The following is a 15090-nucleotide window of genomic DNA, read 5'->3' as shown; positions in this document are numbered from 1 at the left end:
AAAGGAGAAAGAAAGTGTTAGTGCAACATGGTGTAAAATATTTGCTTATTTCAAAAGTAAAAACATTAACATGAAAAACATGATTGATTTGGTGGAGTTTTGTCTGGCAATTCCTGGGTCAAATGCTACTGTTGAACGTGTGTTTTCGTTAGTGAAATCTTTGTGGTCAGATGAAAAAAACAGAATGAATGTTGAAAGAGTGAGAGCCTAGCTCATTGTCAAAACACACTTTAATGGTGTATCATGTACTGACTTTTATGATGCAATTTCAAACAAATATCCCAGGTTTTTCTCTAATTTATTTTAAATGTCCCCTTTTTCAATGAAAATGAAATGGACACCCTAACTTAAATGTAATTTTAATGCCATTCCTTGTCATATAATTTTAATAATAATGTTAACTTGATTTGCTCTCATTTTTCTCCCTACAATTCTTTATCTGCTTGATGTGTTTTTCATTAATTTTATGTATTAATTTAGATTTAATTTCTTTTGTTTTATCACCCTGATTTTCATCCACATTATTGTATTCATTATATCTATTTCTCATTTTACTTGAGTTTCGTTTTACTTATAAAGCAATCTTTCATTTACATTTTCATCTGAATTATTTTTGCCCATAGTGCAGTAGATATTTGTATATTTTAAATAATTGTATGATGATTACCATGGAAAAAATTGCACATCTGGTAATAAAAATAAATTTTTCACACCACTGCACAGATATAAATAGATTATTTCATCTTCTGTTTTTTAACTGATAGATCAGAATTTTCAAACAATTGAATATTTTAACATATAAATATAATTAAATTCATATAAACAAAAATTCCAGTTGGAAAAAAATGTGAAGGAAAAATGAAACATTGAAAAAGTTCATACAATGATTAAAATGTTGACAAAGAAATAGAAATAAAAAATGCATTGAAACTAATTAATTGAATAAAAATAATTCTCAGAGTAATTTCGATAAAGATTTAAAAATTTAAAAAAAGTCAGTGCACCTGACAAGATACCAACACTTAACATTCTGCATGTGATGCTGTTGTTCTATTCATTATACCACACAACCATACTTTCTAAAGCAACTTTTTTAATGCTATTGAGTCGCACAAAATTTTGAATTTTTTTTCCTCAATTATTCGCAGATGAGGGCCCATCAGGATGAATGGCTGCAGTGTTCGATAACTGGGATCTTAACCTACATCACCATATAGATAATTTCAGAAAGTCGATCGTATCGCTGGGGACCTCTCCTTGTTAATATTTTTAGAGCTACACCCAATATAAGTTAAAGAGAAGTATTCCCACGTTTAGAGGGATCACTCAGAGTTCAAAGGCTAATGAAACTCAAACAGGAACACAAAAAATTCATTGATTTATATAAAAAAAGAATTTATTAAAAGATCACTTTCTGCTGCTCAAGTAGTGTTTGTGATTATGAAATACTGTTGAAGCTTTTTACAGAATTTGTCCTTGGTTTCAAGAAACATTCTACATCTACATCTACATTGATACCCCAGCAAGCCACCCAACGGTGTGTGGCGGAGGGCACTTTACGTGCCACTGTCATTACCTCCCTTTCCTGTTCCAGTCGCGTATGGTTCGCGGGAAGAACGACTGTCTGAAAGCCTCCATGCGCGCTCTAATCTCTCTAATTTTACATTCGTGATCTCCTCGGGAGGTATAAGTAGGGGGAAGCAATATATTCGATACCTCATCCAGAAACGCACCCTCTCGAAACCTGGACAGCAAGCTACACCGCGATGCAGAGCGCCTCTCTTGCAGAGTCTGCCACTTGAGTTTATTAAACATCTCCGTAACGCTATCACGGTTACCAAATAACCCTGTGACGAAACGCGCCGCTCTTCTTTGGATCTTCTCTATCTCCTCCGTCAGACCGATCTGGTACGGGTCCCACACTGATGAGCAATACTCAAGTATAGGTCGAACGAGTGTTTTGTAAGCCACCTCCTTTGTTGATGGACTACATTTTCTAAGCACTCTCCCAATGAATCTCAACCTGGTACCCGCCTTACCAACAATTAATTTTATATGATCATTCCACTTCAAATCGTTCCGTACGCATACTCCCAGATATTTTACAGAAGTAACTGCTACCAGTGTTTGTTCCGGTATCATATAATCATACAATAAAGGATCCTTCTTTCTATGTATTCGCAATACATTACATTTGTCTACGTTAAGGGTCAGTTGCCACTCCCTGCACCAAGTGCCTATCCGCTGCAGATCTTCCTGCATTTCGCTACAATTTTCTAATGCTGCAACATCTCTGTATACTACAGCATCATCCGCGAAAAGCCGCATGGAACTTCCGACACTATCTACTAGGTCATTGTGGGTATTATGTTTGAGAAATGACCAAATTTTGAAGAAATGCTAAACTATGCTGCCCTCGCTTGACTTGAGTGTGCAAGCCAACACACTGTTTCCGTAAAAGCCACTCCCTTGGAATGTGACTTTTGGATTATGCTATGTATTGGTTGATGTAGTCTCAATTGCATTTGTTATGTCTGTAAAGACACAGTCAATCTACGAGATGGCATGGATCAGATTAGTAATAATGGTAAATTATATTACGAAAAAGTCAAGAAAGGAATCCAGTGCAAATGTTGTAAAACTTCTAGGAGAAAGAAATACTTCAAAAGTGGATGGGTAAGTGTTTCATAATATTTAGCTCACATGTAACCAAACAAGAAGCTCCAGCTGGAAAAATTGGAAACGTCAATTTAGAAAAAAGTGTAAGTATTGTACAAAGGGCGTTCAAAACGTTTTGCACAGTTGTTTCTGATTTTTATTTTTTTGCAGGAGGAGAATGAAATTTTTTGTGATCATACTTGGAACATTTAGCTACACCTTGAGCGTATTCAATGTTGCCTCCATCAGCTGTGACACGTCTTTTCATGATGTAAATGCGGTTTGGTAAAATTTTGGGGATTTACTTTTACACCATCGCTTGACACAGGAAATAAGGTCTTGCTCACTATGAAATGTTTTACCACACAGGTGGGACTTCAGATGACCAAAGAGGTAAAAATCAGATGGAGCCAAGTCCGGACTGGAGGGAGGATGAGGAACTATTTTCCAACCAATTTTCCCATTTTCTCCTGCGTCATAAGGGCTGTACGGGGTTTGAAATTATCATGGTGTAGTCTGATGAGCTGATCCTGAAGCTGTGGACTGTGGGTCTTGATGGCACCGACATGTCCAATGACAAACAGTAACGGTCCCGGTTAATTGTGGAGCCAGCTTCTAAAAAGTCAATGAAAATGACTTTTTCCAGTAGAGAGAAATCACCTTCTTTAAACCTCCGCAACCACCGCTCGATACTGCTGCTATCCACTGTGTCCTTCCCGTAAACAGGGAGCAACTTCCTGTGAATCAATGTGGCAGAGTCATCGCCGGTCTTGAAGAGGAACTCCATCACCGACCATTGTTGCAATGTGACATCTACTTCACGGTCCATTATGGTTCACCTGTAAATAAAAGAAAATACTTTTATACATCAACTTATAGCTAAATATTCAAAGTATGTTCATAAAAAAAATTTCATTCTCCTCCTACAAAAAATAAAAAAGTTGGAGACGACTGTGCAAAACTTTTTGAACGCTCTTTGTAGATGGAAGATCAGTGCTAGTACATACCCAAAATGTAAACAGTAAGAAGTTTGTGTTTGACATTGAAGAAGATAGCACTACCATGTTAAAAATAACATGTAAAAATGAATTCTCAAAACTAACACAAAATATACAAAGCGAAAATATTCGGAGACAGCTTTGTGTCGAAATCTGCTAAAGAGGAGAAAAGTGTGTCCATTGTTGTTAAGCCTGGGATGCAGTTTGGAAATGTGATCAATAGTATAGAAAAAGAATGTGCCAATTCTACTGAAAGTGGCTGTGTTGATTTGGAGGTCAGTCCTGTGTGAATAGTGAATTAGATTAACAAATCAAAGTTAAAACACTTCTGTTTGGAGTTTACAAACTTATTGTCTTATTTAAACTGGTTGTAACTTGACAGGTAGCAGGTTGCACAGCACCCGCCACCTCTACACCAATCAGTGTGTAGCCCTCTCAGCTACTGCATTGCAACTTCCACTGCACTTTGCTGCCTAAAACATTGTGCCAGCCAGTCGTCATTGAGCCATTTTAGTGAGAGATTTGGTGACTTTGTTGCCTTACGGTGTTTAATGAAAGTAGTCAAAATAGGGGCAAATGGAGGCTGCATACTCCTAAGAGGCTTTTAGAAAGTACTGGACATGACATTATTATTGGCAGTCAGTTGTGTGAATTCATGTATTGTTTGAGGCAATACTTTGAGAGGGGGGGGGGGGGGGGTGTTAAAGGAGCACCTCTTGTTCTGTTAGATGAAGTGGTGGAGTGAACTGCAGCTGCCCTATAAAACAGTGAATGATCAGTGATAAGAGTCGGCAAGGAGAAATGCACGAATGAAGAATCAGGTGAGTCATTTAAATTAGTGACACATGGGAAGAAGAGGTACCTCGAGAAGAGGGTCACCAAAATTGTCTTTCCAGGAAGATGCGATGCATTGTCAAATATACTTGTGATGTTCAAGGATGAAGTATCTGACACTCAAAAACCTACATGTTACCTTTCTAGCAGCATCCGTTTCAGGATATAAATTGTCCTTGATACGAGTCATGACAAAGTTAGGCTTCTGTTATAAGTCTATTTCTGGCTGCAAGCTATTACTGGAACACAAAGATAGTGCAGCTTGGTGATGCTGCTTTCTTAGGGAAATTGTAGGAATAAAGTTTGGTGATATTGTGTGGAATGCAAGACACAGTTGAAAAAGACAGGACAGATGATACCATCAACAGTTGTATGGTAGCTCTGATTGACAGAGGAAAAAGAATAATTTTAGCACATGCTGAAAATTCAAAAGGTTTCATAACTTATTGTCTGCTGGTATTATGTTCAAACAAGACATGCAACTACCACGAATAGACAAAAAATAATACTTCTGTGAAAAGGTTTGAAGATTATGTGCTTCAAAACCTAAATCCTCCCATAATTAATGTAGATAATGCTCCACATCATTCTGTTGTACAAGACTAGATGCCCACAAAGACATTGTTTGCTGGCTAGAGAAACATAAGATACTGCTTGATAGCAATTTACAAGAGCAGAATTGTTAGAACTTGTCACAGTAAAAGTCATAGAACCCCGTTGACATTATGGGTGAAATAGCAACAAAATGTAGACATAAAATGCTCAGATTGTCTCCCTACCATTGCCATTTGATTACAATAGAACTGATTTGGACTCAGGTTAAACATCATATTGCTACAGAAAATAAATAAACAAAATTCATTTACTGAAGCAGAACTCTATTTGAAGGAGGCAATTGAAAAAGGGACACAAGAAGCTGACAAAAGGCAGTGAATCAGGTGAAATGAGTGACACAGGAAGTATGTTATAATAAAGGTTGTTACAACAATGTGTTAAAGACTTGATAATACGTAACAATGGAAAATCCAGACAAGATAATGTCTGTCATTACAATCATCGACACGCATAGTTCCACTGATCCTGATTCTGAATTACATGGTGTCTTCCCATTGTCAGATTAGTGTATAAGCTACTTCAATGAACCTCTTACTTCCGTAAAATCTTGAGTTAGTGAATTTATTTCGACCATTTATTCAGTTCAATGAACTCCTATCATTTCCTTGTGGTAAGTTAGATTGCATTTTAATTATACACTGAAGCACCAAAGAAACTGGCGTAGGCATGCTTATTCAAATACAGAGATATGTAAACAGGTGAATACGGTGCTGTGGTCGCCAATGCCGGTATAAGACAACAAGTGTCTGGCTCAGTTGTTAGATTGGTTACTGCTGCTGCAATGGTGTGTTATCAAGATTTAAGGGAGTTGGCACATGAGCGATGGGCCACGGCACCTCCAAGGTAGCAGTGAAGAGGGGAATTTCCCGTATGAACATTTCAAGAGTGTACTGTGAATGTCAGGAATCCAGTAAAACATTAACACTGACATCGCTGCGTCCAGCAAAAGATCCTGCAAGAACAGGGCCAACAATGATTGAGGAGAATCGGTCAACATGATAGAAGTGCAACCTTTCCGCAAATAGCTGCAGATTTCAATGCTGGGGCCTCAAAAAGTGTCGGCTTGTGAACCATTCAATGAAACATCATCGATATGGGCTTTCGAAACAGGAGGCACATTTGTGTACTCTTGACGACTGCACGACACAAAGCTTTACGCCTCACTTGGGCCCTCAACACTAACATTGGACTGTAGATGACTGGAAACATATTGCCTGTTCAGACAAGACTCGTTTCAAACGTATTGAGCAGATGGACTGTACAGGTATAGAGACAACTTCATGAATCGATGGACCCTGCACACCAGCAGGGGACTGTTTGAGCTTGTGGAGGCTCTGAATGATGAGGGGTGCGTGCATTTGGATTGATATGGGACCCCTGATATATGTAGATACGACTGACAGATACCATGTACGTAAGCATCCTGTCTTATGCCTGCACCAGTTCATGCCCATTGTGCATTCTGATGGACTTGGGCAATACCAGCAGGACAATGTGACACCCAACATGTTCAGAATTGCTACAGAGTGGCTCCAGGAACACTCTTCTGCATTTAAACACTTTCACTGGCCGCCAAACTCCCCAGACATGAACTTTATTGAGCTTATCTGGGATGCCTAGCAACACGCCATTCAGAAGAGATCTGCACCCCCTCGTACTCTTACGGATTTATGGACAGCCCTACAGGACTCATGGTGTCACTTCCCTCCAGCACTACTTCAGACATTAGTTGAGTCCACACCACATCGTGTTGTGGCACTTCTGCATGCTTGCGGGGGCCCTACTAGATGTTATGCAGGTGTACCAGTTTCTTTGGCTCTTCAGTGTATTTCATTTTGTGTAGACACCAAGATATTATTTCATGTGTGTAATAGTTTTCAAGACATGTGATAAGAAGGAAACTTTTCCGGATACAAAATTTCCTCCTATTTCTATACCCAGTGTAACGCCTGTGATGTTCGCCTGCTTCATTTCTTCATTAATAGTCCTTGGTGTCGACGTACTGCATTGTTATACTGCCTGAAAAATGGGGGCTCGAAGTTCAACACTGACTACTGTAAATGATGTAGCCGACAGTTGAACAGTTGCATTTCACAGTTCTTTACTTTCACTGTTCACAGCCCCCAATATTACAGTTATATGGCCAGTTCACTGTTGGTGAATGTTGATAAGCCTCATTAATTGGTTGCAGGCAAACATCAGTATAGTTTGTCATTGAACATCTATGAGCAGTAAAAACCTAACCACACAGTTCACAGTTCTTGCAGAATAATACGGATACAGTACGTGTGAATCTTTCTAAAATAATCTAAACAGACACTGTCACTGTTTTATCACACAGCCTATTTGTGTTAAACTAATTCTACTGTTAAGGTGATGCATTGTTGTTACTTGAAACAGTACATAATTCCCCTCTGAAAATCATCCATGGACTGACACAGTAGGGACCAAAAATCCATCTTTCATATATCCTCACAATAAGAGGAACTGAAACTATGCATTTTTCGATGTTTAAGTTACAGAAATTACAATTAAAACATGGTGGTGGTGATGGTGATGGTGATGGTGATGGTGATGGTGATGGTGATGATGTCCCATACTCCTTGATAGAGCGTAAGGGACGATGCGGGAGACCCGCACTGCTGTAATAGACAAGGTCCTAGCAGAGGTGGTTTGCCATTGCCTTCCTCCGACCGTAATGGGGATGAACGACGACGATGATGATAATGACACCAAATCATCTCGAGGCAGAGAAAATTCCTGACTCCACCGGGAATCGAACCCGGGACCCTGTGCGCGGGAAGCGAGAACGCTACCGCAAGACCACGAGCTGCGGACAATTAAAACGTAACTCGTTCAATTAACTGAATACATCGAAAAATTCCTCCTGTTTAATAGTTTCTTCTACCACAAAGGCTAGGCCAAAGTATTTGTTTAAATAATGAAATTAAGAGAGAGAGTTATACAAACAACACTTTTAACAAACCTGGTAATTATTTTGGAATTAATTAAGGGCTGGCTTTGCTAATGTTTTCGAACAGAGCCAAATAAATACTTGAAGAACCCTAGTAGTTCTTCTTCCAAATGTTTATATTTGTTTATAAGTCATCAATAAAATCTAAGCCACGAAACAATTTCTGATTTCACCCTACAATAAAGGTATTAACTGGAATAGTCAAAATAAATTATGAAATTAATTACATACTTAAAACTAAGCACAAAATTAAGACATGGTGATATTTTCCTTAAAAGACTGAGGGCCAACCTTTCTCTCTTATGGAAATGCAGATTATACTTATTTATGTTGGTAATTAGGCAAAAATGAAAATAAAATGAATTTAAGGAGGCAGATGGCAAAACAAGAGAGGAAGTAAAAAGATCCAAGCTTGCTGTGTCACAATCCCCTAATTAAAATGAAGAAAAAATTCTTGATGGGTTTAGAGATACTACTGAGAGCAATCTTCGCTCCATGATGCGTAGCAACTTTCCTTTGCATAAGACATTCAACGTAGCTTTTACAAGTTAAATATTGACACAATTGCATAAAATCACAGTTTTCAGATACAAAACTCTGTATGAAAATTTAAAATATTCATTGCTGAGCCAGATATTTTGGTAAGAAGAAAAAAATTATTGCTGAGTAGTCAGTAGTTTGTGACATGATGTGATAAGTTTGAGGCTGTTTATGAAAGGAAAAATTCAGTCTGTTTAAAAAAAATTGAAGTAGTCCTTGCACTAATTTAAATTAAGAAAAAATTTCTGACTTGCTGAGAGAGAGATGCAATAGGTATCTATATTACATGTATTTGAGATCTTTTACTTGATTTTTTGTGGGAGATACAGGCTTTACAGAGATTTTCTAAGGCCGTTGACAGCAATGTGCTGTGGTGGCTGCCTGTAAACAGTATTTGAGGTGCCAATTCTGCAACTTTGGACATTAAATGTCAAGTGCCAACTATTTTAAATAAGACTATAAGACTTATTTATGTCAAATTATGGAAAAGCTAGTTTCACAATGTGTGGACAACACTTAAATCACTCCGCTGGGAAGAGACTGTTACCAAGTATAAACAGGGGAAACTAGTGAAAGAGACAAATTATAACCAGATTTTGTTGAATATTACCAATCCAATATATGGTTCAAGTTCCTTTACCTTGTGATCAAACTAGTTTTAAAAATGCTGTACCTGATAAATTTCTCAGTAGTAATTTCATTACGTTTGAACAACAGAGGTCTGTCTGAGGAAGTGATCAGCAGACTTTGTCGTAAGCAAATTCTATTAGAAAGTATGAAAAAATCAGTAAAGTTAATATGGCTAAATGAACATTGGCTTGAAATGGAAAATATTTACCTTCTCAGTAAACTTACAGGTTACAAACTGGCTACCAACTTTTCATCCTGTATTCCACAATAAACAGTGATATCAGGCAGAATTTTAGCCATTCAAATGAAGAACGCACATTTGAAAGTTGGTGCGTTGAATTTACAATATAACATGTTAGTAATCATCATAAAACACATCCTAGGGTACCATATTAGCTCTGCATTCCTAGCTAAATTTGAAACATTTTTACGTAAATGAAAAACAAAAAGACTGTATAAGGTAATGGTTATATGTGCTGATTTCAACACAGATGTAAGGGCTTAGGATAAATTTGCTTTGCTATTAAAGAATGTGATAGCCACAAATGGTCTAAGTGTGACTCACAAGAGTAACACCAACTTATCCATCGTGTATTAATAATATGGTAATTATAGTGCGAAAGAAAAGTTTCATGTAGATTTAGGAGTATCACCATTTTTGTATTATTATCCTAAACCCTTGCCCCCAGACACCAGGGAGAGCACTCAAGACAGCGCATCAAACAAATTTATTGACATCTTACCGGTATTCCTGCCTTGGGGTGCCACTAACCACCAACACCTCACCTACCCCCAGGGAACCCACTTGTCAACCCCTTATCCTACTCGTGCGCTGCCTTACTGACTTTTCCCATCTGCCAATCCCCAAAAACCATATGATAGTCACAATATATGGTACAGTACCATTAACTCTCGAACACTGATTTCCTACAAAATTGTTATCCATGGCAATCATAACTGCCAAACAGTCTCAAATATACATTTATTCATGTAGATACACATTGAAATTTAATTACTGTTAAAATTGTTTAAAGAACAAATGTAGATTGCAACTCGTGCTGTAGTGCATGAAAATACACAATATATCATGGACATGCACGAGTTTTAATATAATTACCTTTAGGATCTAGGTTTCCATAGCAATTCATCCGAGACAATGATCTCATAATACGGTCCACGCTAGTATACCAAAGATAACACTTTTGTGTTAGTATATTTCAGTAAAAGCAATGGAAATTGTGAAGCACATCGAAGCACATTTTCTACATGAGGTGGCTAATATTCTCCACAAGCTCTTGTTACAAAGATTGTTATCCATCCATCAAAAATCTATGGTTTAAACATACTTGTAACTAAACATTTTTACATACAGTAAAGAAAAAAAATTACACGGGTTCCCCATAACTGTTTTATTATGTACTTTTTGCAGAATAATTCTGTACTTACATGTAATTTTGTGTCTAGTGCCACAAAAGAGAGAGATTCATTTCTAATGAAGAAACAATTTTTTTCAGATGAAAAGATTACAATTTTTCTGAAGGCTTCACAATGTACAAATATGTTTCATGTATACTTGAATGAAATGTTTTTTGCTGTACACACATGTTAAGTTTGGTGATATATTATGTAGAATCCGGAATAAAGTACCAGTTGTGAAGCCTTTGAAAACAAGGCTGTTGTACTCAACAGTGTGTTATGGCACTGGTGGGTCAATTCTGTTCTTGGCCACAGTTTGGCAGTGGCCATTCATTAGGGTGGACAGCTAGTTGGTGATCATGCCCACATAAAAAGGACTGCGCAGAAATTGCAGCAGAGCAGGTGTATAAAAGACTGCTTTAACAGTTGGCCCTGAATCTGCTGGGAGAATAAGATGTGCTGGGTGGATGCTTCTTAGCTCATGCCATCTGGATCCAACATCCTCAACACCAGCTTCTTTGAATTTCACAGATGTGGATGGTCTGTGCTTTGTAATTCTGCTGGCCTCAATTGCTGCAAGCTCTGTGTCCCACATCCACGTCCATCTGTTCAAAAGCGTAGTCGTCAGTCTTGTGTGCATGCCTGTCAATGACTTTTTTGGTTCAGTTGTTTATTTTACTGGCTAATTTCTTTCATGAATTACTCATATATTTAATTAATAAATGAAATAGTCTCTATTTTTTTTCAAAGAATTGGAAGCATAATGGCCAGTGGGTGGAAGTTCAAGCATTATAATCATTGAAACAGGCAGGCCAAAAGTCACTATAAATAGCTAAAATAGGTGAAAGCTTACATTATGCCCTTTCATATACTTGATAACATTATTCAGTCAATTATACAATCAACATATTTATGTTGACATCAAGTTGTATTAAATTTTTAAAGCAATGTTGAAGTTTCAAACGAAATGCTAATTGTACTTGACAGAAAAATAAAAATTACAGTGCCTCATCGGCTTACTGGTTGTACTTAACAGCCAAATAATTTTTCAGATTTTCTGGAGTAATGTTGAGTCTCCCACCAAATAATTTTTCGTCTGAGAAATTTACCTCTCAACATAATTGAAGCAAATCTGAAACACTGAACTGTTGTAACGTCTATTTCTACTGCAATAGACTTGTCACCACGTTGAATTTTTGAAATGTTCTTAGTTATCAAGATCAGGATTTTTTGAAAACATAGTTCTATACTTTTCTCTAACTAAAGGACCCCATTTCCCTGGCACAGTCTCTAATATTTACACTGCATAATCCACAATTTTCACTGACTTCATTGGATGATGTCTTGTTTCTTGAAGCTGGCAGACCATTTATGACAGAAAAAAACTCTGTCACATGGAAGTGAAGTAATTTCTCACTTCCAGATATTAAAAATATTTCTTTACTGCTACATTTGAACATGCTTCATCCTCCAGAGTGGTGACTGCCTTAGTAATGCTCAGGTAATTTGAAATATGGTAAACTACTGCTGAAATCCATGTCCCCCATCTAGTTATAACAGGCTGAGGGGGCAGAGGTATATTTGTTGCAATGTCTTTAAATGCCTGAATACTTAATGAGGCTTCCACAATGAGCTTCTTAATATTGGAAATCAGTTTGTTGATATCCGGAAACAAGTCTTCTCTCTTTTGAAGCGCTATGAAAAACTCGGAGGCCATGTGAAACAGTATTTGGATATAGTACTGTTGATGTTCTCACAGCCCCATTTTGCATGTGGTGCAGTGTCTAAGATGAAAAGTAATCTATTGTTGTTTTGAATTTCTTCAAGCCACAGAAACTGTAATGAATTTGCAAATAACTGTGCAACAGTGGCATCAAAGATTTTTTCCTCCAGGCACTGTTATAAGCAGGAGTGCTTTTTGATTCACTTTCTGAAGGATTTAATGGTCTACCAATGACATTGATAATAAAACAACCTGTAGGTTCAGGTGACTGGTCAGTTGAAATTCAGATCCTTTTATTTTTTTTATTCATCTTCAATGATTTTCATTGCTTCATCACAAGTCAAACGCAAATTGTGATTTTTTGACTCAATGTTGCAGCTGCCATTGGAAACAAAGAAATCTTGTTCCCAATGGCTTTCGAAAGTGCGTTTTTGTATTTGGTTGTATTTTCTGGTTCACTAACTACACATATTTTGCACAGAAATATTTTACTGTCAGTAAAAAAGAAGTCTTTCTTGTTTACAGCATAAAGGATCACTTAATTTCAGCATGGTACTAGCTGTCTTGCATGATATCAGAATGAAAACTGAAAGAAAGAAAAATGTAGAACAATAATGAAACTGTTTTAGCTCCAGCACTTATTGCTTTTGAAGGAGGTATAATCTGATAAGAAGCCAAGTAAACACAAGCAAATAATCAAGGTTGTTACCTACTTCTACCTCTTTTTATGACACTCATTTTTAATAATAAACAAAATAATAATAATAAAGCAATACAACACATTTATATTAAAAAAAAAGAAAGAAAGAAAACAGCAGTGTTTCGAACACAAAGATGTAAATCGTACAGATACTTGTTAAAATTGAGGGTAAATATAACACATTTAAAAAGACATTCTGTCAAAGTTATAATCTCTGATGATGATTGTTGCAGTTATTTTAAGTATTTATTTCATGAACAGTTGCACAAAAGTTCCACTATACTTAAATTATTTTAAATCAGACAGTGGAGTAACTGAACTATGTACTACAAATAAAATGTTTTGTTACAGGGCAGAAGTTGGAGGAATAATAAACATGCAGTAGATCTGCAGTGTCAGAATACTGATATTAAAGATCCTTTTGGCCTTACGATGGAGCCTTGGAGGCGTTACCAGGACAGCACTGGTGGCTCAAATACACCAGTAAATACTCATTTCAAATATGAAAATGATGATGAAGTTGAGGGCGAAGAAAATGTGGCTTGTCAGCAGGCTCAAGCGACAAAAAATGTGATGGATATCCTGTCCGGAACTTGTTGCTATCTTACAGACCCAGATAATATGTCCGTTTCCACATGTGATGACGCTGCAGATGAGATTTTTCCTTCATTTAGTGATCCTTATAATTTTTCCATTTCAATGACTGCAAAAGGTCACAGACAAGCAGGATCACTTGCTTCAACTTCCACATACTCTGTGAAAAATAAAAAGCCAAGTGCACACTCCCTGACAGACAGTCCTGTAAACAAACTGGAAGAAGTATCCAAGCACAATAAGTTGCCGCCCCCATCATATTCTCTGGTTTCAAGAAAAGTAACTCCAAAAGGTTTTGTTGCAGTTTGTGAATTCTTGGATTATATTGAAACAGGGCATGGTAATTCACAGAATGAAGCAAGGGAAGAGGCAGCTATCAAAATGCTTGAAAATTTACATCTAGATGATGATTCCCTCTCTGAATATGATTATGGTATTGCACATTCATTTCAATATAATGTTGTTAAGGAGGAGGATCAGAAAGGTTTGCAGGATGGGACACCCAATAAATATAAAGCACCGTATCTTCAGGGAAGTAATTTGAATCTTGGAGGGTTTGAGCACTGCCAGAGAGACCAGCTCCAGCAGGAGTCTGACAGAGGCTCACGCTATCCACTTCCAGAATTTTCTCTGAAACCGACAGGTAACAAACAATATGTATGGCTTGTGCAGTCAATCGCATCAAAAATGAACTTTGAAGTTAAATATGAAATTCTACCGCATCGTACAAGCAACGCTTTAGCCCAGTGTGTGGTCCACCTCTGTAAAGATCCCCCTATAGTGTGCTATGGATCCGCTAAATCTGAAAATAAGGCAAAATCTTCTGCAGCTCGGTGTGCATTTGAATACCTAAAGATAGTATATCAAAAGTAAGAAGTGCATTATAAAATAAACAATGTGTATTAGATTCTGTGATACTAACTTTTCTACCTGGGAAGCAGTTTGTCTGTGATTGATAGTAAATGCTGGTCTATAAATTGAACAAAAAATTATGCTGTTTGAAGTTGAGGCAGTGTTTTTTATGGCAGTTTCAAGACAAACTTGCTTTGAACATGCCAGAGTACCTGGTTTCACAGTGCAAGTGTATTATATTGTGAGAGTGTATGTATTTTTGTAATTGTTATTCAAATAAAGTGCTGTTTTTGTACATGCTTTGTGTATTATTATTTTTTGTAATTTTATTATGCTTTAGTGTACTGTTCATATTTACCAGTGACATGATTTCCTAGTAATTTCCTTTAAGAAAAGGAATACCAGATCTTGTAAAATTTGAATTTCAAGCAGAAACTAGAAAAGTAAATCTAAAAGTGTTGGGTAACACTTACCGAAACACTCCATGAAATTCTCATATAATCTGCAGCAGTGTTAACCAGCTCATGTGGATAAGGTTTTGAAACTTAGGTAAGTA

General features: G+C 37.0%; 1 protein-coding gene across 3 annotated transcripts in view; it reads left to right on the top strand.

Moving 5' to 3' along the window:
• Positions 1-14829, top strand: part of LOC124545189 (RISC-loading complex subunit tarbp2-like) — a 91514-nt gene extending 76685 nt beyond the window's left edge. For all 3 annotated transcript variants that reach the window (XM_047124048.1, XM_047124049.1, XM_047124050.1), the window contains one exon: positions 13440-14829. In XM_047124048.1, the coding sequence (XP_046980004.1) occupies positions 13440-14555 (1116 nt within the window). In that variant the 3' untranslated portion in view covers positions 14556-14829. The remainder of the gene's footprint in view (positions 1-13439) is intronic.
• The last annotated feature ends 261 nt before the right edge of the window (positions 14830-15090 follow it).

The sequence above is a fragment of the Schistocerca americana genome, chromosome 8 (assembly GCF_021461395.2).
Source record: "Schistocerca americana isolate TAMUIC-IGC-003095 chromosome 8, iqSchAmer2.1, whole genome shotgun sequence".
NCBI lineage: Eukaryota > Metazoa > Arthropoda > Insecta > Orthoptera > Acrididae > Schistocerca > Schistocerca americana.
Note: the sequence above shows the minus strand (reverse complement) of the source record. Positions and strands in the feature narration are given on the sequence as shown.